Raw genomic sequence first — 24,211 nt, 5'->3', positions numbered from 1 at the left:
CTTTGACCACGAGGCCCTTGACACCTGCTCAAAAACCTTACCTGTGTATGTGGTAATTTCCAAAACTCAAAAGAAGAAATAACCATTTTCACAGCAGTCATGAAACAGTTTTCTTTTCTTTTTTTCCCCCTCAAAGATACGTGGTGTGTGTCTGAAAACAGCTTTGTGCCGCTGTGCATTGACACCAGAAGGGGCCCATTCAGAAAGTGAAAATTGTACCTGTAAAGAGGATGTGGGCTCCTGATGAAGGACTCACTTAGGGGAGCACTCAGTTTAAGTGGCTCCTGGATGGTGTGTTCAATACACCACACATAAAAAAAAAGAAGACATTTTTGTGTCAGTCGTGTTTGTTCATGTTCCAGAGGGGCTGCTTATTTTAGCAGTGCATGTTTCCCCCTCTCACATTTTGAGCACATGCAGCTCAAAAATTGGATTTGTCTGGACTGATTCAAGCTCTCTTCATTTACACCTGCGCATGTGCTTCAGGGGTGAAATTGCTTTTATTCCGGTGGCGTTGGAGGAAGAAGCTGTTGATTGTTTCTACTACAACAAAGTTATTTTATTCTCTTGATAAAGAAACGACAAAGAATATTTTGTGGATTGAGATTATTGATAGAAACTGACCCTTGAAACTTACTCACACACATGTATTACTCATGTTAGCAGCTTGGTTGCAACCTTCTCAACCTTCTCAACCTGTTGATCAATCGGTGCACAACTTCGATCCAGACTGAAATGTTGGACCAAGAAATATTGTGCAAGTCTCATTGGTCTTCTTAGGATCATCCCCTGACTCCTCGCTCCACCATGAGGTTTTACATTTTGTGGTTTTTGGGTGAACGTCTCAAAAGTATTGGTCAGATTGCCATTATTGACTTTAGCTCAAAGCACCACTGTGCCTACATACAGCCTCACAGAGTCATTATCATGGCTGTAGACGCCTTATCTTGGTTGCATTTAATGATTTTTTTTTAACCCCCTTCTCATTCTGTGTCACAGATCAAATATCCGTCCAGAAAAAGCCGGCCACAACTCACACCAGTTCAAGATGCACACGTTTGAGAGGATCACTTCCTGTAGCTTCTGTCACCTCCTGCTAAGGTACGATTTAGACGTTGTGGAAAAAGAAGTCTATTTTGTATAATTATGTAGATCTAATGAAGTCCCAGAAGAGCTTTTGTCACAACTGAGACAGGAACTGTACCTACACATATTGTTCTGGGATGGCAATCAACCATCATGTGTTATTGCGCTGATGGTGTTTTTCTGTTCTCAGGAAAATACACTTTGAAGGTATCAAAAGGTGTGAAAAGGACAACTTGACATTTTACATTTCAGTCTTCAGTCTTTTTTCCTCTGGCTCTTGAACTCAAATCTCCCCTTTTTTTCCTATATTTATTTACTCTAAACTGAAATAGCTTCCTAGCCCTGGCTTTTAATTGAAATAAATATCTGTTAAACTGTAGTACAGACAGAGGACTCTCTCAGTCATCAGGGGACAGTATCGGTTTTATGGACCTGGAAAGCTGAAGGACATTTCCTGTGTCATTTTTCTTCTCCTGAGAATGTGACAGAAGCCTGAAAATCTAAAATGTCAAGGTATTTCTCTTAAGGAGGCTGTTATACTTGAAATATGTCCTGTGTTTTATCATCTCCAGGGGCATCTTTAACCAGGGTTATCTCTGTCTAAAATGCGGGCTGGGGGCTCATAAGGAGTGTCTGGGACGACTGGGAGTGTGTGGGAGAACAGGTGAGATGGAGGCCGACCGATCCACGTCCTTTTTTTTTTTTTTTTTTACACCGAAAGCTACATGTTCTTCTATGACATTCACTCTGCATGTGCAGTGACCTTTTCTCTAGCGCCATCATCAGGCCAATATTTCCACTTATCCACACAAAATATCAAAATCTAAAATGCAGATTGACATGAAATTTACTGAGCACATTCACGCTCCCCAGAGATGCACCTCGTTACATTTCGAGTGCTCCACCAGGGCTGTGGAAAACTCGGATGTCACGCGCTCACTTTTTTTTTTCCTGCGGTTCTTTAATTGAAAGCTTAATATACTCTGTGATGGAGCTATTTAACAGTTGTTGCATCTTACCCCTGTGTCAAGCTGCAGCTCTTTGTCACCAGCCCGGTGCTGGAGTTCAGCTACATTACCCTCCCTGCACACGCAGACAGCTAAAGGCAGCTCTGGCCTTTGACGAGCCTTCTTAGCCGCAGCGCTGTGGTCTTTATGCATTCTGAGGCGTGATGAGGGCCAGCCGAGGTTGACAGTTGAGGTTGTATGTCAAGAAGCCACCACGCATTCATATTGTATTCCCCTCTCTGTGTCTGTCTCTCACCTGACTGCAGATTCTGCCAAGCCGAGACCCAAGGTGAGACCTGGACTGTTCCTCCTCTTTGACTTAGACACCAAAGCTAACATAATTAGTGAGGCACGACATAGCAGATAAGTTAATATACACCCACACGTGTGCACATTATACAGACCGTATGCAGTCATAATCAGTTAGCACACTGAGATGTTTTAAAAGCCATTCTAGCTAATGTGGAAAATGATTCATTAAATCTGGATTTAAATGATGCATTAAAAACATTAAACCCAAATACAGGATAATCAAAGCATGTTAAAATCCCTGTGGAATATGTCCACACCCTCCTGCAACATCTGCAGTTTACATGTTGTGATTAATTTGAAGATGGCTCTGTTTAATTGTGAGACCTGCGAGCCCTGCGCCGCATGAAAATACAATGAAGTCCGTCCCACGGAGCGAGAGCAGGAGCTCCGATTGGCCGGACTCCTATCAGCTCATTACAGCTGGCCAGTCATAGCCCTGCTTATATATATTTTTTTTATCACGATTTAACTATAAAATATAATTAAACACTTAACAAGCCTATATATTTTTATTCTTGTGGCACGCTCAAGGCTGCATATCAATCAGCTGTCATGTGTTTAGAAAATGATCAGGGCTTTTATTTATGAAACGCTGCATGGACAGAATTAGTCCTCCCACCGCAACAGATTCCCTTTTTTCCCCCTCGACATTCATTTTTCTGCAATTTGTAATAGTTTATCTAATATTTTTGAACTCAGTGTGAAGCTCTGGTGGGTTTATGGATAAAATGTGGATTAAAAGATTCAGTATTTATTTATTTATTTATTTATTAGATTCATGTTATATTTTTCCCCCAGAAGGGAACTGCTCAGAAACAGAACTCTTAAATTTCTCCCTTGATATCTGTCTTTCTATTTGAAAATGGCTAGACCATCTAAAGAGTATGAGACTTGCAGATGATAGCTTTAAGACTGTGACTCGTTCCTTCAGGTCAGACTGATCCAGCGCAGGGATTAAAAATGACCCCTCTAGATTTATCAGTCCCTTCATTTCTCTGTATTTTTTCTCTCCTTCTCCTCTTTCCACTTTGCTCCGTCTCGTTATGTGCGTTCCCTCTCTGCTCACAGGAAAACACAGCACCGCCAGACCCAGGTCAGTATGCCTTGACCACTTGACCGATTTTGAGGACCTGCTGAGGGCTTTACGTGGTACCTCTTAAGCTGCTTTTATCTTGGTTCTGTAGCAAAACAGAAACACAGACAGGATGAAAAGGAGACGGTTAGTGAGAGGCCAAAGTGAGACCTGGAGCAGATAGATGGTGCTTTAAAGCCAACCCTCAGATGTTATCACATCCTACCCAGGTCTCTGATCAAATATTACTCAACTCCTTGCCACAAAAACCCTGAAGATGTCTCTTAGAAATGTGAATTCATCCACCAGGTTCAAAGCAGGAAATGAGCAACAGTTTCCTCTTGACGAATATATTTGAGTTAGAATAACCAATGAATAACACTTTGCAGAAGGAATCCTTAACCAAAGCGGGAAAAAAACGCCCTTTTCTCACCACATGCCGTGATTCCTAAACCCCTCGACGGCATTGAGATGAATTGGAGTAGGTGGAATCATTATGAGAACGGCGGCGGGAGAAATACTGGCAGAAAAAGCACTTCTAGCAGTCTATATGCCCGGGCCTCCACCGCTGAGCCGTGCCTTCGTGATAAATCAATTTCCATAAGGGGCTTTATGAGAAAGACAGCCGTGCTTATTGTTCTTATTAAAAACATGAATGTGAGATATTCCATTCATCTGAGGTCACCGTAATAGTTTCCTCGGGCTGCTTTGCGACGGAGCCGTGGCTGCAAGGGAGATGTGTCTGGGTAGGAGGGGGGGGCTGGATGTGTGAGTCAGGGGAGAGTAAGTGGCTGTGTCTTTAAAGTTGGCAGGGGTGTTTAGTCTTAGCCTTAGCCGGATCCTCGTGGTTGTATTTGTCTGCCACGCTGAGGAAAGATTGGAGCCGTGCCGTTCAGGAATCAAAGACATGAATTTCACTCCGTAGTAAATTGCTGCTTTTTAGGATGGTGCCATTTGGGTGGTTTAAACCTCAGTCAAAACAACTCCCACATTCATGAGCATGCAAAAGATCAATTGTGAATACGCTTTGTGCTCGTGATTAAATAATTACTAAAAGGCTGCTTCTCCAAACTGCACATTTTCTCACTTGCTTTTAGTATAATCTCGTCGATTTGGGTTTCTTTGCTCGGGTTTGGAGGTATATTCTCCTCAGAGACTTCTGCTGTCACCTCGGCACAATAGAGTTGTGACTGAGGATTTTATTTGTGGTGCTCAGAGCAGTGAAAATGACATTCAAAGAACCTCTTTACAGCAACCAAAAAAAAAATCTTGTCTTATACCACCCCAAATTGTTAAATTTGTCACCCCCCGCTTCAGAGATGTAAAAGTCAACTCCAGGTGTATGTCAGTAGGCTACACTGTGAAATTACTGTGTGCTGTAGAAACAGGTGGAACAGAGTAAATGTAAATTACACAGGAGCCAACTGTTAATTTATTTGAAAAAAACAAAACAAAACACTGAAATTAAAATTAGAAAAACATCCTCCTGCAAAAATGATGCCCTAAACCACCAAAGTAAGACTTTAATTTGGACTAAACGCCCCCACTCCACTTTCACCTCCCATATACCAACATCACTTTACCTGAAATCCACCTAAATATTTTTTGATTTACTCAATATGGATATAAGGTTTCATCATATTGTCTGTATGATATTTTACTCAGTGGGAATTTAATGAAAAAAAAAAAAAAAAAGACAGAAAATACATCAAAATTTACATTTAAACATTCATACGTTATGTAACAATGATTTTCTTTAAATATAACACCTCTAAACAAAGTCACAACAAAGTCCTTTACAGAAAGAAAATGGGCAATTAAAAAAAATGCAATTAAGAATAAGAACAACAAACATAAAACGGAGAGAAAAGTTTTGCTCACAATGTCACCTTGAAGAGTATTTGTTTTTTAGTGTGCAAGTATTTTTTTTTTTACAGTTTCCAGTGTTAACTCTACACATCTGGCAGAATAGTTAGAGTGACAGAGCTTCTATTTTAATCATAGCTTGAGAAACAAAGCTCTGATTCAAATGCCTTCTGTGTTTTTTTTCTAGCCGTCTCTTCCTCATACCGTTTTCACAAAGTCTCTGTTTCTAATGTATTACCCACAGCGAGTTATTAACCGTTCAGACTATATAGCTGCTGCATATGAGACTCTGATAAATGTCTAAAAGCCAGAGTGTAAATGTGTTTTTATTCCCTGTCTGCCAGGTTTACCCAGGATGGTTGTGATCAGAGACTACAGTGGCATCCCCCATCCACAGTGCGGGCCCCCACTAAGCATTCACGCGGGGGATGTCATTGAACTGATGTTTGCCGACCTACACAGCTCCTGGTGGCAGGTGCGTGTCACTCAGCTCATCCTCGTTTCATCTCAACATCTGTGGCTCTGTGAAAAAATAACATGTTATGGCTCAGCGGGTTGGCTTGGTGCACGCAATGTCATTGCAGTGTCATGGGTTTGCATCCGTGCTGCATGTCTGCATCTCTTCTGTTTAATACTGGTTTTCCCCTATATGTGATGGAGAAAAGAAAAAAAAGTCTTAATGGGGGTGAGATCATTAATTTCCCTCCCTTTGGCCATTGTTATTCATAAATCACTAATTGTGTTGTGCTTGTTTGTCACATTCGGTGTCCTGACAGCCATAAATGTGACATTATGATGAGGTCAGCCTCAATTAGAGATATCAGACAAAGATCTAGATGAACTCCCTTGAACTCCAGTTACATTACAAACGGGGTGTTTGTCCTTTCCCCCCCCCCACTCATCAGATTGAATCACAGCCTCCATCTGATGATCTAACCAATTAGTGGCTTCAGCTGATTAATTGAGTGCCACAGTGAGACAATAAAGCAGCAGACACTTCAGCCTCTGGAAGATGTTTTAATGGCGGCGCACAACCTCGTGTTCGGGCGCACATTTAGCAACCACCTCACGAGGTCAGCCAAACGGTTGAGAGTGTTTGACCTTATCTATTTTTGAAAGGATAGGCGATTTATCTGGGGTCTTCCGGCAGCCTCCCTCGCCGCTTCTCGCTGCTGCTTTACGGCGGCATTAAAAAAGAACTCATCCTTCCTTCTGGTGCTGCTCCAATCAGACTGCAGTCGTTGCCAACGGCGCGGCTGGGAGTAGGCAGTTAGCCCGATTTCCTGTGCTCCCTGTTTCTCTCTGTTGTGACAGAGCACAAGGTGGAGGGTGAGGACATGAATGCCAGGAGACTTCTTGTAAGCCGCCACAACAGCTAGCAGAATGTCATGCCACAGACCCGATGGCACTGCTTTGATTGCTGCCATGGTTACCGTGCATGGTGAGAGGGGGGGATAATCAAAGGATTTAAATGACAATACGGCTACGCATTTGTGCATTCTTCTTTTTCTTTTTGTGCATACTGACACTGTGACAAGGCACCTGGAGGTTTTGACCACTGGTGGTGCTGTAGAGTGATATTCTGATCAAACTAACACTGATACTGATGTTATGTTTTCTATCAGAGCAGTAAAATGACTCATTTAACTGTGTTTTTCCTCTCTTTCATAAAAGCTACTGTCTCAACACGTCGTGTGGAGTCATGAACTGAATACTAAAATCTTGTTAAATGAAAATACAGATATTCGATCGAAGGTGATAGCTTGGGAGAAATACAGGATCAGAATATTTATATCTTAAACCAGATTTTCTTTTGTTGATATTTAGCATTTAAGCTTATTTTCAGTCTCTGCAAATATCACAGAAATTATAGCACTATATTTTGTCATATTACAAAGAGTCCAGTTTGCTTGCTCTGTTTGCCTTTGTGGGGCAGTACTGTACATGCATTCTCACATCACAGGTGCAAAGCAGTGGTCACCGTCTTCTCAGATTGACTCCAGGGACTTCAAATTGACCTGGATACTTCAATTGAAAAAGAAACACCTGCACATTGTGTCCAAACTAAAAGTTTTATTTAGAAATTGTATAAGTCATGAAAGAAACACTGTTTATCTAATTGGATGCATTTGGGACCCTAGTTGAAGCTGCTATCAGATTGTGAGTGTTGCAGGAAGCAGTAAAGCACGAGGTGCAGGTGGCGGCAATGAGCTGCAAAACGCAGGATCTGGTAATGAAAATAAAAAATAGAAAAGAAGAAGATTAGAAGTCCACAATGTGATAGACACAATGCATGATACAAAACAAGTTTCAAAGCAAACAAGACAAGGCTTTGCAAGTGTTTTCAACAAGTTTGTTAGGTCTTACGGTCACACACAATGCGTTTTGGTGAGAAACACTGAATCCAAACAAAACCGTGTTTGTTTACAATGAAAGCTCCACAGGGTACCTTTAATCTTCAGCGTCCCCAGTGGCGCCAGAGGATGGAATTACAGAACATTGAGAATTCATATCCCCTGTTACCCAGAAGGCAATTATCCCCCATCCCACTGGCAGAACAATACAATCAATCACTGTAATTTCATTTGATCCTTTGACTACTGCCTGTTTATGCCAACACAGTAATAAGTTTAATCTTTATCATACGCTTATTGAAGGCATAACAAATAGAGAGGGGCTCTCAAAAAACCTTTGATGAAATGTTATTACACAGAATGAATCATAGAGATGGGTAAAGATTCGCTTTCCAATCTAGTTACTGCCAGGGCTTGCACGGTCCCAAAAAGCATTTCTTACTCTAATAAAGAGGAGTGAGGGGGAAAGCATAAACAGGGCAGGAAGCTGAATGAAGAGCTCCACATGCCCTCGACACTCACCGTCACTGTCTTCTCAGATTGACTCAATGGACTTCAAATTGACCTCCAGCTCGGAGCAGGATACTTAAATTATCTTGAGCTTAATGTTGATATATTTGTTTATCTCTGGCTGATACGGATTTAAGGTTAGAGAATAAACTGAAGTATCTGTGTAGGAGCAAGTCTATAGAAGAATTAAGTAATTCGTTTTACCGAATGGGTTTATTTAGCTGGAGAAAAAAAAAGTCTGTCTACACTATGTTTGTTGAAAGAATTAATGATTTTCATATAAAGCTTGTGTTTGCTTGGGGCGGGTTAGCTAAAATGCAATTGGTAGGCTTTAGCTTGAGCCAAAGAGCTCATGCTGTTTGGATATTCAAAGACCAGAATAAGATCCATTATTTAGTGTTAAACGAGGCTCTTGTTTTGATGCAGCACAAATCTAACTGCCGGCAGAGTTTGAACCATAATTAACTTGGGCTGCAAATTAGATGCACTGCTTGTTGTGTGCTAATTGCTGAGGATTTATTGAAGCGGGTGTGGGAGGGGAAGAGGAGAGGAACAGAGAAAAAAAAGAGAGAGAGAGAGAAGAGAGAGAGGGATGTGTAGTTGCTCCCAGACAAATATAACGCGATTAACAGCCAGTTGTTGTTGTTGCAGGGCAAAATCCTGGCGACAAGCAAGATTGGCTTCTTTCCAAGTGACGCTGTGAGGCCTTGCCCATGTGTAAGTGTGCATATTTTTTGTAATCAATAAGACACGTTGAGTGTGATTACAATGCATTTAGTGGATAATGGCTAGTAGCGATGTCTTAGCGAAGGAATGTAGTGCTTTTCAATTGCAGTTTTTTCGCTGTAGAAGACTGATTTTAGCCATTAGATGTGGCTTGAATATCACATTACCACAAATGACCTCCATCCCCCCCTGTATCGACTCCTTTAAAGCACAAAATAACCACAATTCTCTTCCATGCCAGGTTCCAAAACCTGTCGATTACTCTGCCCAGCTCTGGTAAGCGATGAAAATAAATGACTGTAGATTGCTAACAATAACCGCAAGTCATCCTTACTCTATTTTATTGATTGTATTGACCGTTCTCATCCTCATGTTCAGAATGATTGATTGCAGTGTAAGTGCAGTAGTTGTTCACGGGTGGTTCAGGTTTGCAGGGCCCATGGAGAGATACCAGGCCGAGGTGGAGCTCCAGGATCGGGGGAACGGCACCTATCTGGTTCGACACCGTAGAAAAGAATGCACGGAGTACGCCATCAGTATAAAGTAAGTGAGGCGAGAGCTTGTTTTGCAATTTATTTCCACACTGAATCTCCTACAATTTCCACTCACTCGCTCAGTTTACCAAGAGGAGTGGAATAAACAAAGCACATGCAGTCAGCGGCCGTCTTGTGGGGAAAGAAACATCTTATTGTGAGAGACGTGCGATGAGTGGCAAGAGTCGCTCAAGCAAACAAAATGGCCACATGCAAACATCAGCTCAGGACAACGACAGCGCTGAATCTGTAAACAAACAACTCATCAAATGCTGAAGTGGATGCAGTGGCTACAGAGGAGGGAGATCATGCCATGTTTCACTCAAGACAGTTATAGTGACTATATCATCATCAAGAGTCTGTGAGTGAAGAATAGAAAAAGTTTTCACAGTTTGAAGAATCACAGCTGATGCTGGAGATGCTGACGGTTTGAGGCAGAATTTAATTTCAAAGGTTTGGTTCAACCCAGTTTCAAAATATAATTTCAGGTGGCAGCAGTTTTTAAATGTTTCTGCATCCACAACAATTCTCCAAATCTCCGACAGCTGCCAGACCAGACCACTGTTCCCAGTCCTGCTTGGTTTTAAATGTTTTAATACTGGCTGCTGAGGTGGCCAATGTTATGTGTGATAATCCTATTATACCAGTTGTCTTCTGTAAAGGAGCTGTGCAAATAGAGAAAGCAGAAAATCCACTTTTAAATTGCATCATATTTCTTTAAATAAACATCACAGAGATTCATGGAGATCTGCAACTTCAAGTGAGTTGTTGAAGAGGATAAAGACACCACTGTTGTTGGTTACACTTTGAGTGTCCACAAAACACTGCGATGATTGTGTTATGATGTTCATATTTTTTTATAAATAAGCGCAAACCTGTTTGGTAGAAAAGAAAAAGAAGTAGGGAAAGAATTTGAGTGTGCCTCTGCTTTGCTAAGAAAGAAGAGTATTTTCTATTCCCTTAAATTACTTGTACATTACAATGAACAAAAATGCTCTTTGAAGTTCAGGGCTTTCACAATTGCAAACAAATGAAAGAAGAAAAAAACCACAACCAATGCTTTTCAGCTGAAAACCTTCAACAGGGTACCGAAGTAATATACAAATGCACACTTAAGGACTACAAGGCATGAGCCAAATGAGGTACAGGAGCGTGGATGGCAGCTGAGAGGAGGGAGAGCGCTGTGCAGAGTAACCTGACCGGTGCAGGCTGCATGTGTCTGCAACACAATGAAACGTACTGTTGATACGGAGCAAATCAGGGCCGCTCAGTAAAAGCTACAGCAGCACAACATGCAAATCACCCACACAGAGCAGTTAATGTCAGTATGAACAAGTGGCAGATACGTCGACAGCCGCTTGTTATATAGTGTGTATGAATTACTCCCCACTGCAGTGAACTCATGCACCAGGTCGCTAACATCATACCTCAGCTGTCAGTGAAGTTTCGCTGGGGTTGCATGCAAATACACGCAACTATTTCTAGGTATCTAAACAACTGAAAAGAGAAAAGAGAAGAAACAAACATAACATCAGAGGGTTTTAGTTGTTTATGTGAGACAAATAGCCACTTCAATTATGACTTTATACTTTACCCCTGGGTAATAAATCCAGGGTAAAGATAATTTTCATTGGAACAACTCAGCACGGTAGAAATAACAGGGATTAACAGGGTCACTGTTCCTGGAGACAGATGTCCCTGTTGAATCTCTCTTTTTTTTGTATTTTTGTTCTAATCCTCTAAGCATCAAATGTGAAATTTTGTCTTGATTATACTTGATTATAAGTAGAGAAGATCAATTTTCTTTAAGCAGGGCGAAGAAAATCGAAACTCTCTGCATGGCTAAACATTTAGAGAGAGGTGAGAAAATATGTTTGGAGTGCAGCAGCTCTTAACCACCTTTTCTCGTGACTTTGTTTGAACCTCACGTAGGTGCCTAAACACTGCTGCTGCTGCTGCTGCGGCTCATTTTTATTTCTCCTCATGGTTCGGCTCAGTCCATACATCTCAACTGAACACAGCATGGGGGGAAAGAGGTGGAATTGGGTGATCTGTTTTACCATCTATCTATTGTCTCAGCTCTCCGCTCAGACATATGTTCAAGGAGGGGCTGATAGCTTTCATCATACTACTTGCCTGCTCTTTGGCTATCAATCTTAGAAATGGATTTCAGAAGGCGGCGAGCAATGCACTTGAATTGTAGATAAAACATTCGTTCCTTTAGGCCCCAGTAAATGTCTGGCTTTATCTGCAAGCTAAGAGCCTCGGTATCCCTCCTCTGAAAAATCCAGCGCTGTCCATTTAACTTGAGAATATCTTTCAGGCTACATCAAAGCATGTTCCGTCTTAAAAAAAAAGAAAGGACTGTCGAGTCCTTTGACCTGCCATGAGGACTCTGAGAGATTATAATGATTAAAGGTGCACTCTGAAATTGTGTTTGGATGTAAGGACTATTTAGCCAGTGACACGCCATTCCAGCCCATTTGGTTTTTGTGGACTCATACGGTTCGCTCATTCAAAGCTTTGATGTGCAGCGCCAGTTTTCTGAACACACCAATCCTAATTGCCTGTCTCACTGCTTAAGATCATTATCAGGATGGCCGTTTGAGATAATGGAGCTTTATACAGAGAGCTCCTGCTAATCAAGTGGAGCTGTCTAATGTCTAACGCTACAAGTGGCCATTTTGTACGTGTGTGCGCTGAATGATGTTTATGTGTTTGTGTGTGTGTGTGTGTGTGTGTGTAGCCTTCGTAGCCTACAGGAGAAAAGAAAAACTGAGCCTTTCGCCAAACAGGACTCATCTGCCTCCATGCGTTATGCATCATATACCTCGACACAAATCAATAATGTATTATTCCCCATATATTCATAATGTATCAGTGAATTTTAAGCGCGGCCATATTTTTCTCATTGGTTATATTCTGCATTGGGAGATTTATAACGCGGATCTCCAGTATAACTTGTACATCATCATATGGCAGACGTGCACTATACAGTCGTGTGCTAGAAATTGGCTTGACAGCACATCCCCTCTTGTGTGCACACACTATATATAAACATACATACATACTGAGCAGTGTATATGTTTTTATAAGGTCGGCCTGCACTGCTTTTCAACAAAGTACTTATCCCTAGCTGTGGTTCTCTCATGTCATATGATTATTTAATCAGTTAATAATTTAATCAGGCCTATAGCACACTCTCTCAAATGTACAATTATCTACAGTCAGTTTTTTCCTAAGTGAGTACTTAAAATGACTTCTTCCAGTATAAGGTTGCTTTTTGATATCAGGCAACACAGTAGACACAGAAAAAGGAAATTAAACAGATAGTTCACCCAAAATTCAAATTTCACTCAGTCCTCCTTGCCTTCTCGGAGTTACGGGGGAGGGGGGGTCTGGGGGGGTCCGCGCAGCAGTATTTGTCCATATAATGGTTGTGAATGGGGCTCACTTTTCTTCGTCTAAAAAGACACACCAAAAAACATCCAAATACCTCCATAGTGCTCGTCTGTAATGTCCGTCTTGTATTGAAGCCCCGACATGAGAGATTGTTCCGAAAAAAATTTAATAAGTCTATATTTTAAGCTTGTTTGTAGTGGAAGCTCCCAGTGTCTCAGTTCACTGCTCTTCCTGTGTCAGTGCAAAACTGCAAATCACCGGGGGAACAATTTCTCATGTTTTCTCACATGACGAGCAGCATGGAGGTATTTGGATGTTTTTTGGTGTGTCTTTTTGGACGAAGAAAAGTGAGCCCCATTCACAACCATATGGACAAATACTGCTGCGCGGACCCCCCACGTAACTCAGAGAAGGCACGGAGGACTCTCCCAGCCCTTAGTCGACATGAGGGTGAGTAGATAATGAGTGAAATTTGATTTTGGGTGAACTATCCCTTTAATTTCAGTGATTCTGTCAAATTGATTTCAAAATATACAATTATTTTCAAAAAACAAGCATAATGTGTTTCTCTATCACAATATCTTTGTCAAGATCTTGATAAATATAAATAGGCTACAGAGGTTCTTCAGCTGTGTGTGTGTATCATGTAATACAGCTGAACGGCAACACACACCAGTTGAATCATCATCTTTATTGCAGGACTGTTGTTCTAAACAGCATTAGTTTTAGCTACCATATGTCTACATAACAAACTGCCAAGTGATTTCTGTGGCTGTAGTAATAACAGTAATCCACACTGGATCCTAATCATCAGCCAATCACTTCCTGGTAGAACAAAAGCTGCTCGAGTGTTTGGCACAGAAAATAAAATGTGTCGAAGTCTAAATAAGAAAAACAATGCCACCAAAAATGTTGTTGCTGTGGATTTGGGAATTTTACAAGATGATTCAAGTTGGAAAAAAAACAAAAACATTTTTCCTTTTCTCCAACTTCTTCCTTTTCTTGTTAAATACAAGGTTAGGATGTTAAATGCCTTAGTTATAGTTATAGTGGATATTATTTAATTTGAAGGGTTGACAAGCCAGATTACAGATCATTTAGAAGGTTAAATGACTGGTATATAGTTTAAGCTACTGCGGTGATTACAAGGTAAAACTCTTTGACCCTATGCTACTTTTTAGTTATATTTGACGTGAAGTGAATTAGGTCTGATTTCTACAGCGGGGGAAAACCCAAGGCGATCTTGTCAAATGTTGTCGCAGGGCTCAGCATGGTAACCGTCGGCCGGCGCAGACAGACCTTCGTGACGGTTCACCATGGAGACCTGGATTGATGTGGAACCATGTATAGTTGATTAGCAGCCCATGTCTTATTCATTCTCCACAGGTTCAACGATAAAATCAAGCACATTAAGATCCTGACCAAGGACGGCTGCTTTTACATCGCTGAGAGCCGACTGTTCAGGACCGTCCTGGTAACTCCCAATGCATTCCTGTCTTAGCATTAATGAACATAGTCATTTTGACATCATCCTACTTTTAGAGTACAGTACGGCGCTCTCTTGGGATAAACCACAGCATGCAAGAAAAAAAATGCTAATATGTTGTACAATGATAAAAATATAGTGTCTTATTTTTACACATGATTTCTGTTCTTATACTTTAAAGGGATAGTTCAACATTGGGCATATGGCAAATTGGCCCATTGCCATAATCCCTATAGTCTTAGCAGTAGGTTTGTTACCTTTAATTGTCGGTGCAAGCTATTTTTAGAACAGAGGAGCAGAGCCGTGAGCTGCTCGGAGCTACGCTACGGAGGCTATTGGGATTTCTTGGTTTCCCACATCAAACTCATCAAATACACAATCCAACAACTCCGAAACACTCTGGTGGACAAGTTGTGACATTCACCACACTATGAGATAATAATTGTGAGACACAGTTGTTTTAGAGGTAAATTCATGTGAAACCGCTCCGTAGCGTAGCTCTGAGCAGCTCGCGGCTCTACTCCGCCGCTCTAAAAATAGCTTGCACCGACATTTAAAGTAACGAACCTAAGACTATAGGGATTATGGCAATGGGCCAATTTGCCAAAATGTTGAACTATCCCTTAAAAGCTAAATTGTGGTTGAGAACCTTAGTATTGACAGCTGGTGAATTGTCAGGACCAAACAAGCATCTTCTCTATTCACAGCCTTTACACATGTCTTTGCTTTCTTTTCTATACGTTTGTACACAGTGCCACACAGCTTTAAGGTGACTTCCTAATGTTAAGAGCATGTTCTGTGCTATTGTGCTTGTTTTACACAGGACTTGGTGGAGTACTACAAGCACAACTCTTTGAAGGAGGGTTTCAGCAGTCTTGACACCACTCTGCAGGTTCCCTATAGGGAAACGTCCAATGGAAACATGCCCAGGGCCATTACCAATGCTGGCAGTGGTGAGTCCTCACACACACATCCAGGTTACCTCCTAGAGACCGTCTGACAGGTGAAAATGCTACCAGCTCAGATCAGATCTTGACCTGGTTATGGTTGAAAGCCGTTCTGAGCGTGTTTTTTTTTTGTTTTAGCTTCTGCTGTCCACTTCAGGTGAAATAAGGGGTGTTGTTTTTCCCTGGGAAAGTTGGACCTGTTTTTGAAGCCTCTCTGTATTCAATGGAAACATGCACTTCCCAGGTCATTACATAGACAGAACAAAAACAAGCTGATGGTACAGGTAGTTTGCTGGAATGCGTATCTGTCTTGCAATATCTTGTTACAGTAAACAGCTAATGCACTGTGCCCTCACCTCCAAGGACTACACGGAAATGTCTTAGCTTACATTACAGAATCTTGCTGACGGAGCATTTGCTTGGTTATTACACTCAAAGTTAAGACTGTGTCTTAATACCCGAGGCTGTCCTATCTTTGACGTGTGAGACATGCTAGAAATATTTAGCACAGCATAATGAACTCACACGATTCCCTGTGGAACGGCGCAGGGTGAGAGACGGCAGCACTTCTCCTTGGGAGTCATCTCTCCTCAGTTTTGCTTGGTTGAGCCTCTTTTGTCATTTACATAATAAAGTTAAATAAGACATTCCCAGCACGTGTATAATGTAATCGAGATTTAAATACAAGATATTATCTCTCCTTATAACATGGCATCTAGACCTTGGTCAGATTGTTATATTCAGTTGTCTTCAAATACAGTTGAACTTTCTGCAATTTATATTAAATGAAAATGTGGGACTAAATTGGATTTACAACTTTTCAATGAAAACTTGGATATTTTTTAAATTCTTTACAATGAAGTTCCTACTATGGAATCGTAAAAGTTATTATTTTCTTAAAAAAAAGAATAGTGTGTGCTAATTAGGCTAGCTCTTTCTCCCTTGTCCTAGTCTCTATGCTAAATTTAACTAATTGCCTCCTGTCTCCAGAGACATATTCAAACATATTGATCTTCTAATCCAACACAAGCCAGACTACCTTATACAAACTAGTCAATGCAGTCACATTTAAGCAGCATTGTACTCTGTGTGCATTTCCACTGCTGTGGTTTTCCATACCCACATATAAGATAGGCATATTTCAGATAGCATGGTAATATCAGGTGTAAATGGGCTAACAGAGAGACGCAGAGAATAAAAGGAAAGCATGGAGTAAGAGAGATAAAGGGAGAGCAAGACTAGACAAAAGAGAAAGCGAGAGAGACAGTGAGTGAAAGAGAGAAAGGAGCCTCGGCATCTCACCAGGCTTGGCAGAGAGGTCCCAGTTAGGGCCCAATGCCCCAGGCAAGCACCAGGAGCCTGCTACTCCAAACGTCACACTCCACACGCTGCTCAGCTCCGAGATGGCTTCACAATTTTTCTGACAGGACATGACATTTCACTTGGGCTGGCAGCGAAGAAAACTGTGTGACAGCCGCCTGCTGACACACACCTGGGGGATACCCCTGGTCCAACTGAGAGACCGTGGCTGTTTCCACAAAACTGGGAAAAGTTTGCAAATATGATCTGATGCAAAAGAGCAGGAAGCAGCTGGAGGTAAACTGCCTTAACTTAAAGAGAGCTGTTCGTGTAAACAACCGCAGTTGCTGCAGCAGCAGCAGCAGCCGAGGTAAGCAGAGGAAAGCTGGAACAAAGTCAAAGTTAGCCCTTTGTGTCTGCTCGGATGTAAAATTCTGCTACATCCTTGTCCCCCTGCCTCCTTTGGCAGCGTCGGTCTCACAGCGCATCAAGCTTCAAAGCTCTGCAAGAGGTGTTTTTGTGCATCACTGCCATTCAGTGCGCTTCCTTCTGTGAGAAAGCCTTGACAGACCTGCCGTTGCCTCAGTGCATTCTGGGATAGATTATTATTGCCTTAAGTCGTCCACCCCCATAGACAGACTTAGTGTGGGCACCGCGTTCTCTTTCTGGTAAACAGCCTTTGCAGAAAGACAGATGTCATACCGAAACAAAAAAGAAAGAAAGAAAGAAAGAAAGAAAACACACGCACACACATACACACAAAAAAAATGGATTGAATCCCAAAACAGACACCTCTAGCAAAGAAAACAGAATGCAAGACTGAGAAAACAATCACAAGATGCAGAACTACTGAAAAGTCATCAAAACTCTGGAGTAATTTGTTTGGAGAAACCCCAGCCAGCCAGCGCCTTTAATTAAGTCTGACTGAGAAGTTTTTGTCTGTGTATTTGAGGGAATCTTAGAGCTGGGAAATAATTTTAGAAACCATGAGGTAAATACCAAGCCAATCAAAATCTGACTCAAGATCTGACAATACGTCGGAAAATATTAGAGAATTTATTAGACAGGTGGAAAACTTTATTAGCTATTTCAGGACAGTTTAATGGCAGTAAACTGCAGTATAGTGCTGGTTCCCAATCCAATGTCCAGCACTTGTGTGTTTGTGTAGTCTGTGTGTATAGTTGTTTGTGTGCGCCCCGATCGGACAAGCAGTAGACACGTATTGACCTGTATTTACTTATCCCTTTGGGGGAGAGGAAGAAGGCATGGAACCATATTGTTGTGTTGACAGGAGGTGGTTTTCTCAGTGTGAGGGTCTGCTGGCTCAGATGGGATTTCATACGGGAACAGATGTCCCTGGCTCCGCGGTGTGGAATCCCAGCCGATGCCTTGTTACGGCGCCGTGCTGTGCCCAGACGTATACTTACCCCCATGCTGCTGCTTTGGCTCACCTGGTCTGAAGCTCAAAAGGTTGTTATCGCAAATTATTATGCAGTGTGACCTGGGGAAGGTTGTAGCATTTTCACAAACTGGCCAGAAGTATATACGGACATATGGGCATATTATAACCCCTCAATGTGAGCTTGTGTCATTGATATTATTGCATCATCTATCCTATACCACAGGGTTTTTGCAGCCTGTCTGCTGGCATTTGCTCCCATTTAGCCACGAGAGCTTCAGTGAGGATGTTAATTAATGTTGGACGATAACGTCTGCTGTTCCTGTTTGTCTCAAAGGTGTGAAGTTGGGGTGAGGTGGCAGTGGCAGTCAGGGACACCGCTGGACCGGATCAGGCAGGGAACTGGAGAAAAAGCAGCTGAACAGATGAAGTCGGATGAGATTTTGAATGTGACACCTCTCATTTCTTGGCAGGGCTTTTTTCTGGCTACTGCCACGTCACTGAACTGAGCTCAAACCATGAAAAACATAAACTACTATACACAACACAAAAGTATGACATCAGCTGCTTAATTGAAGCATCTTTTCCCGGCCATTGTTACGTAGAAATGTGTGTATGTGCCAGGTTAAGTGACAAATTATCACACTTACACTGTTTTTCCCACACGTCCTTGCTTTTAGCTTTTTCTTTGACTTTGATACCCCGCCACCCCATCCCCCTTTCTTTCTTTCTCTCTCTCTCTCTCTCTCTCTTGCTCTCACACTCCCTCTCTGTCAAACTTGTGTTTACTTTGCTTATGTTCTCTCTTTGCTCCCACCATGGCCTGAACCCCTCATCACTCGCTTCGTTTCTCTGTAGTTCCTCCTGGCAGCTGCAGCTTTGTTCCACCCTCCTCCTCGCCTTTCTGGTCAGGTACAGGTACAGCTTTTCTATTCTCTTTGTGTCTCCCCTGCTGTATTCCCACATTTCCACGTTTCCAAAGACAAACTGTTTGTTTTTTTTCCCCTAGCTGTCTCTTGTTAAATAATGTAGTTAAATGGAGCTGATTTTGCGTAATATTGCATAAACCATTTAAAAAAAAAGGTATTTGAGGAAGGGGGGTAAGAAACCCCATCCACATAATCCTCCTGTAATTCCAAAACTGATCATGAATTTCTGACTGCTCAGAAATATCCCACCTGGAAAAATACAACAGCACAATTGTCAACAACAAACCAGTGGCACAGAGCTGCCAAGCAACCACTGCTGACATTTTTGTTTTGGTAAAATCCAACAATGGAGCTATTGCTATTGGCTACTAGCTAATTAAAAATGAACATACACTTGTTTGGTCTCACTTGTTAATGAACAGCAAAAGATATGTCACACAATAAAAAATATGGAGTTAAGGGTTGTTATTCACTTAAAGTTGTGACTACAAGTCAAACAACAGCAGCAACCATAATAAGGAATAATGAGTAAATAAGTCAGAATAATTAGTTTCTATTTGTTCTTTTTCATTTTCTTTTTTCATTTTTATCATTCTGCTGACATGGCTTCACTGCAGCATAACAGCCTATGACATTGATTTTGTCTTTCTCTGTGTGCATGAGCATATGTATATGTATGTGTGGGCCTCTGTATAGGATATCTCCCCATGTGTGCTTGCATGAGGGAGTAGATGAATTCCTTTCATCCAGCATATCTTCCCACTTGTATCCTCTGAAATGTCTACACGTAAGGTAAACAAACCGATGCACACCAGCGTTCACGTGTAAAACAAGCCCTGACGTGCATGTGTAGGAATAACCTTGTATAACCCGGTAGGTGCCGATGCAGTGCATGAGCCAAGTTGAGCATTAACTTTTAATAAGATCAAGGCATGACAACGATAACCCTTGACCTCTCATCTCTACTTTGTGCGTGGCACTGCCGAGCTGGGCGGCCTTACTGTATATAGCTCTCCTCTGTGAATCTGCTCTGTTCTCTCATCTCTGTCTCTGCTGTCTTGCTTTTCTACTTATGACTCAGACCCATGAGTCAAGGCCTTTATCATTCTTACAAGATAACAATAGTTATTTTATTATGGATAATGCCTGTGGGAAATGTGTTTTATTTCATTTTATAAAGGACATAAGAAGATCCACATGGACGTGATTTTGATAATAGTATCAAACTGTATCTAAGAGGTAGATAAAGTAGTTTGAGTTGAACTGAGTTGCTCTGAGATGAACTCTGATCATCCTTGGAGTTACACAAAGCTTCTGGGTGAATTTAAATGTTGCACCAAACATACTTATCACTAAAATGTCCTTCTCTTACAAGGATGTTTGCTGATAAAGGGGAACATTTCGATGAATGCACAGAGAAAAAGTGGCTTCAAAACTGTGGGCGATTCTCCAAACACTGAATGGTTGGGCGTCAGAGGTAGACAGACGAGCAGAAAGGACTAGCTTGAAGTAACACCTGTAAACCATACTTTCAGATTAGAATCTAAATAAATGATGGTATGGAGGGTGATATTTCTTGGTGAGTCATTGATGGCAAAGAGCTCTATGAAATCACAGTTGGGAGCGTTCTTTGAATATTTGTAAAATCTACTATAGTAATAATTATAATGATTGTAGCGCTCTCTGTCTCAGTCTTTTCCCCCAGGGTGGTGGGTGTTGCAGTGGCGCGCTACGACTTCAGCTCCAGAGACACACGGGAGCTCTCGCTGCTGCAGGGAGACGTTATCAAGATCTACACCAAGATGTCCAACGGCTGGTGGAAGGGAGAGGTCGACGGCAGGGTAGGTCTTCTGTAGGGTCCTGTCCTGTCATCATGGCACTGTTATATAAGTGATAGCTACTTTTTAATTTCTTTACACATCATGCATTACAATCCCTATATTGTATCATTTTCTGCTGTCAGTTAATTTGAATAATTAATCACTCTCTTCCCACTCTCTTCCCACTGAAACATTTTAAAAGGAAGTGTTAACTTGTTTGTGCAGCAGAGTTTCAGTGCATCTATCGACCTGGCCTACTAATATTTTAGATATTAAACTAATTAAAGGGACAACGAGGAGTTTCTATTTGGTTAGAAAAAAAGTCTCACGTTAATGTGGATGAATCTACGCTAACCACACTTGTTAATGGGCCCATTTTCGATAAATATATCGTTTTGTCTCTATCGTTATTTTGTTATTTTAATTAATGGTGGAAATGCTGGGCGAGCCGACCAGCGTTTCCTTACTTTCGGTTTCGCGGACGCTCATGAGAATAACGCCGCCGTATTGCCGTTTATGGTCGGGACTACGACGGTAACTGAACCTCTTTGAACCTCTGACTTTAATTCTTGATGAATGAAAACATGAGTCCGTCTTGCGCCGGTCGAAGAATTCTACGGTGTGCGTGGAGGCTCATAAATGTAGTGTGAAAACGCTTCGCTTTTCCAAAACTCCTCGTTGTCCCTTTAAAGATCCATCAGTATTTTTTTTCAATGATGATTGGGTTTCTGGTTGGTTTAGAGGTAATATAACAGTTGGAAATACTTGGGACTGTTTAGTGGTGGGAAGCCGGTGAGGGATCATTGCATCAGTTATTATATGGAGGGTGGTGTGATCTTCACATGGTGGGATGGGGTAGAATAATGCCCCCTTGTGAGGCAGCTGAGTTAAGAGTTGAGGTTTACAGGAACTATAATCTTAAGACAATTTACCTTTCAAAATTCTTTCTTTCTTTCTTTCTTTCTTTCTTTCTTTCTTTCTTTCTTTCTTTCTTTCTTTCTTTCTTTCTTTTTATTTATTCCAACCAAGGCAATTACACAATTTGACCATAATAAAAACAAAAAAACAAAAAACAGCATTTCAGGCTGACTTTTGTACAAGGATCATTGGCTACTTTTGTCATAATTTCTGATTGCTATTTCCTTTAGCATTTTCTTGGCTTGGAAAACATTAGTACAGGTCTTTAATTCATTACTTTGAGAGTTCCATAGTTTGACTCCAACTACAGAGATACACATGTGCTTCAAAGTTGTCCGTTGTATACTTTCTGGTAATATTCTATTTTTTGCTCTATACATTACAGCCAATTAAGATGGAGAAGAGTTTCACTGCTTGTCTCTGAATTATATCACATTTTGTGTCTTCTCAGGTGGGCTGGTTTCCCTCCACTTATGTGGAAGAGGAGGACTGACTTTGCTGGTCTAATGACATTAAAAGCTGACCACCTCTGCTGAGCGCGACACCGCTCATCCACTCTCTCTGCCCTGCGAGTCAGATCTCTTTGATAAAAACCCAGGGACTCGGACTGAAGAGGAAGCGGCAGCGCCCTCAAAAGCCTCCTGCCCTCTGACAGACTCTCACACGGAGCAGATGTCAAATCACAGATTCCAGGAACGTCGCGTTGTTCCTGGTCTCTCTGCGGTCCTCTCTGCCCCCCGTGGCCCACTGGGAAGTGCATGAGCTGTTACCCTGATGATAACCCTGCTCTCCCTTCTTCCCACCCACTCACCTTGTCTTATTATTGATGACTCCATCGGCTGGCGTAAGACTTGCCTTCGCTGTCATCATGTTTCGATACCAGGAAGGCTCAGTCACCCAGCTGGGACGCAGATCCTGCTGACAGCGCAGCGCCCAGGTACTCCACCACACTGAGATGCAGGAGCTGAGGAGCTTTGACTGTTGTTGGGAGCCTATAGCCGTCAGACTTTCGTGTGCAACTTTCCGTCAAAGACTCATTTTAATTTTTAAATTTGAAATCGCTGGACTGAGACTAACTATGTGGTATTTAAATGCGATCGCTGAAATGTGACTATGCACAGTTTGACCAAAAAAAAGGAGGGAGGATTGATCTCTCTCTCACATGCAATGGGTTTGCAGTGTTAATGACGAGTCTTGTTGAGCTACAAGCAGTTCAATCCTACTATGACAGGAAATCAAGCCTGGAGACAAAGTAGAAACTTTTTCCTCCACTTTTATAATTTCTTTCCAATGACAGTATTTATTTGTCTTCATGAAACATGGAACTGGTTGAACTGCTTTAATTGTTCCCTCCCAAATGTAGCTATATAGCAACACTTTGACTAACTTTGTTGGTAAAAGCTACTGGTTGGTGGATTTTGTCCACTTCAGACAAAATCAGGTTTGCCTGTCCCCCCTCTATATGCTAAGCTAAGCTATGCAACCATCATCTATAGCTTCAGATATAGCAGACGGACACGTAACATCAGTATTGTCATCAAATTCCAATGTGCTCCCAATATATAAAAATGTTCTTTTAAGCCAAAAAGGCAGAAATTCAACTGCGACCGGTCCCACAAGAATAAATGAAAATGGGGAGGGGATGCACCCATGTTTCAAGACGTTCCCCATGTTACTGTAATGTCACTTAAGGAACAAAAAAAGTGTCCAGTTCTCATGTTAGGCTTCAGACATGTGAAGTCATCAAAGAGAAAAAATATGTATGCACAAAAGGAATTACAAAGCCAAACAAGATTTAAAGCAGCATGTGTGGGGCAGACTGTGTAATTGGAGGTATATGTCTATATTTCACTGTGAGCCCCTTCATCTTTTCATCATTCACTGTGGAAACCAGAGAGCCCTTTTACATTCCATGGATTTTTGTGTTTACCTCGACTCTTTTTGGTTTCAGAATGAATGATTCAAGGGTGATGTAACAGCTGTTCACTGTAGTGCAAGGTAGCACAAGGGCGTCAAGTGATACTGTTTCCCTACAAACGTTAACACCCCCACTAACCATGTGTGTGACATCAATATCTAATAAAAGCATACTCTTCGAATTATACTTTTTTTTGAAATTTGAGAGGCTATTTTTTCCCCCTTCTCAGACAAATGTTACTTTGCAGGAACAAAGGCTTTTGCAGTTTCATCACATCTCGCCCCTGTCTGACACCGGCATTGTGGGGGGTTCAGTGCAGAATCGGCTCTGCTCAAATAATGGCCAACAAACAGAACAGAGAAATGAGAGAGGCGCCTGGATACAGCTGCGGTAGAGGAACGAGTACATGTAAAGCAGAACTAGGAGACAATCCTGGATCCCCTTTCACCGAAGCTCTTGTTTTCAATATGAGATCATCTCTCATGTTAGTTAAGACACATTTGACTGTGTTGGACTGGTTTTCAAGAATTACACCATGATAAGTTTCAAGGAAGGTAGGGTAAGGGTTAAAGGTACATTGTGTAGGAATTACTCCCATCTAGCGTTGTGGTTGTATATCGCAAGCAA

The 24,211-nt window shown here is 41.7% G+C and overlaps 1 protein-coding gene across 4 annotated transcripts in view; it reads left to right on the top strand.

Moving 5' to 3' along the window:
* LOC146970322 (guanine nucleotide exchange factor VAV3-like) overlaps window positions 1-23,770 on the top strand; it is a 45,745-nt gene extending 21,975 nt beyond the window's left edge. For 2 of the 4 annotated variants that reach the window (XM_085805265.1, XM_085805264.1), the window contains exons 16-28: window positions 1,000-1,101; window positions 1,659-1,750; window positions 2,360-2,382; window positions 3,474-3,498; window positions 5,688-5,818; window positions 8,859-8,924; window positions 9,175-9,209; window positions 9,360-9,476; window positions 14,255-14,342; window positions 15,178-15,307; window positions 18,858-18,911; window positions 20,621-20,769; window positions 22,118-22,377. In XM_085805265.1, the coding sequence (XP_085661391.1) occupies window positions 1,000-1,101; window positions 1,659-1,750; window positions 2,360-2,382; window positions 3,474-3,498; window positions 5,688-5,818; window positions 8,859-8,924; window positions 9,175-9,209; window positions 9,360-9,476; window positions 14,255-14,342; window positions 15,178-15,307; window positions 18,858-18,911; window positions 20,621-20,769; window positions 22,118-22,159 (1,054 nt within the window). In that variant the 3' untranslated portion in view covers window positions 22,160-22,377. Of the gene's footprint in view, window positions 1-999; window positions 1,102-1,658; window positions 1,751-2,359; window positions 2,383-3,473; window positions 3,499-5,687; window positions 5,819-8,858; window positions 8,925-9,174; window positions 9,210-9,359; window positions 9,477-14,254; window positions 14,343-15,177; window positions 15,308-18,857; window positions 18,912-20,620; window positions 20,770-22,117 lie in introns of all 4 variants that reach the window. The other 2 variants (XM_085805267.1, XM_085805268.1) reach the window with 1 other exon arrangement.
* The last annotated feature ends 441 nt before the right edge of the window (window positions 23,771-24,211 follow it).

This window comes from Trachurus japonicus, chromosome 17 (assembly GCF_045865225.1).
Source record: "Trachurus japonicus isolate A0001 chromosome 17, Traja_1.0".
Classification (NCBI taxonomy): domain Eukaryota; kingdom Metazoa; phylum Chordata; class Actinopteri; order Carangiformes; family Carangidae; genus Trachurus; species Trachurus japonicus.
This window is presented reverse-complemented; position numbering and strand designations above follow the sequence as displayed.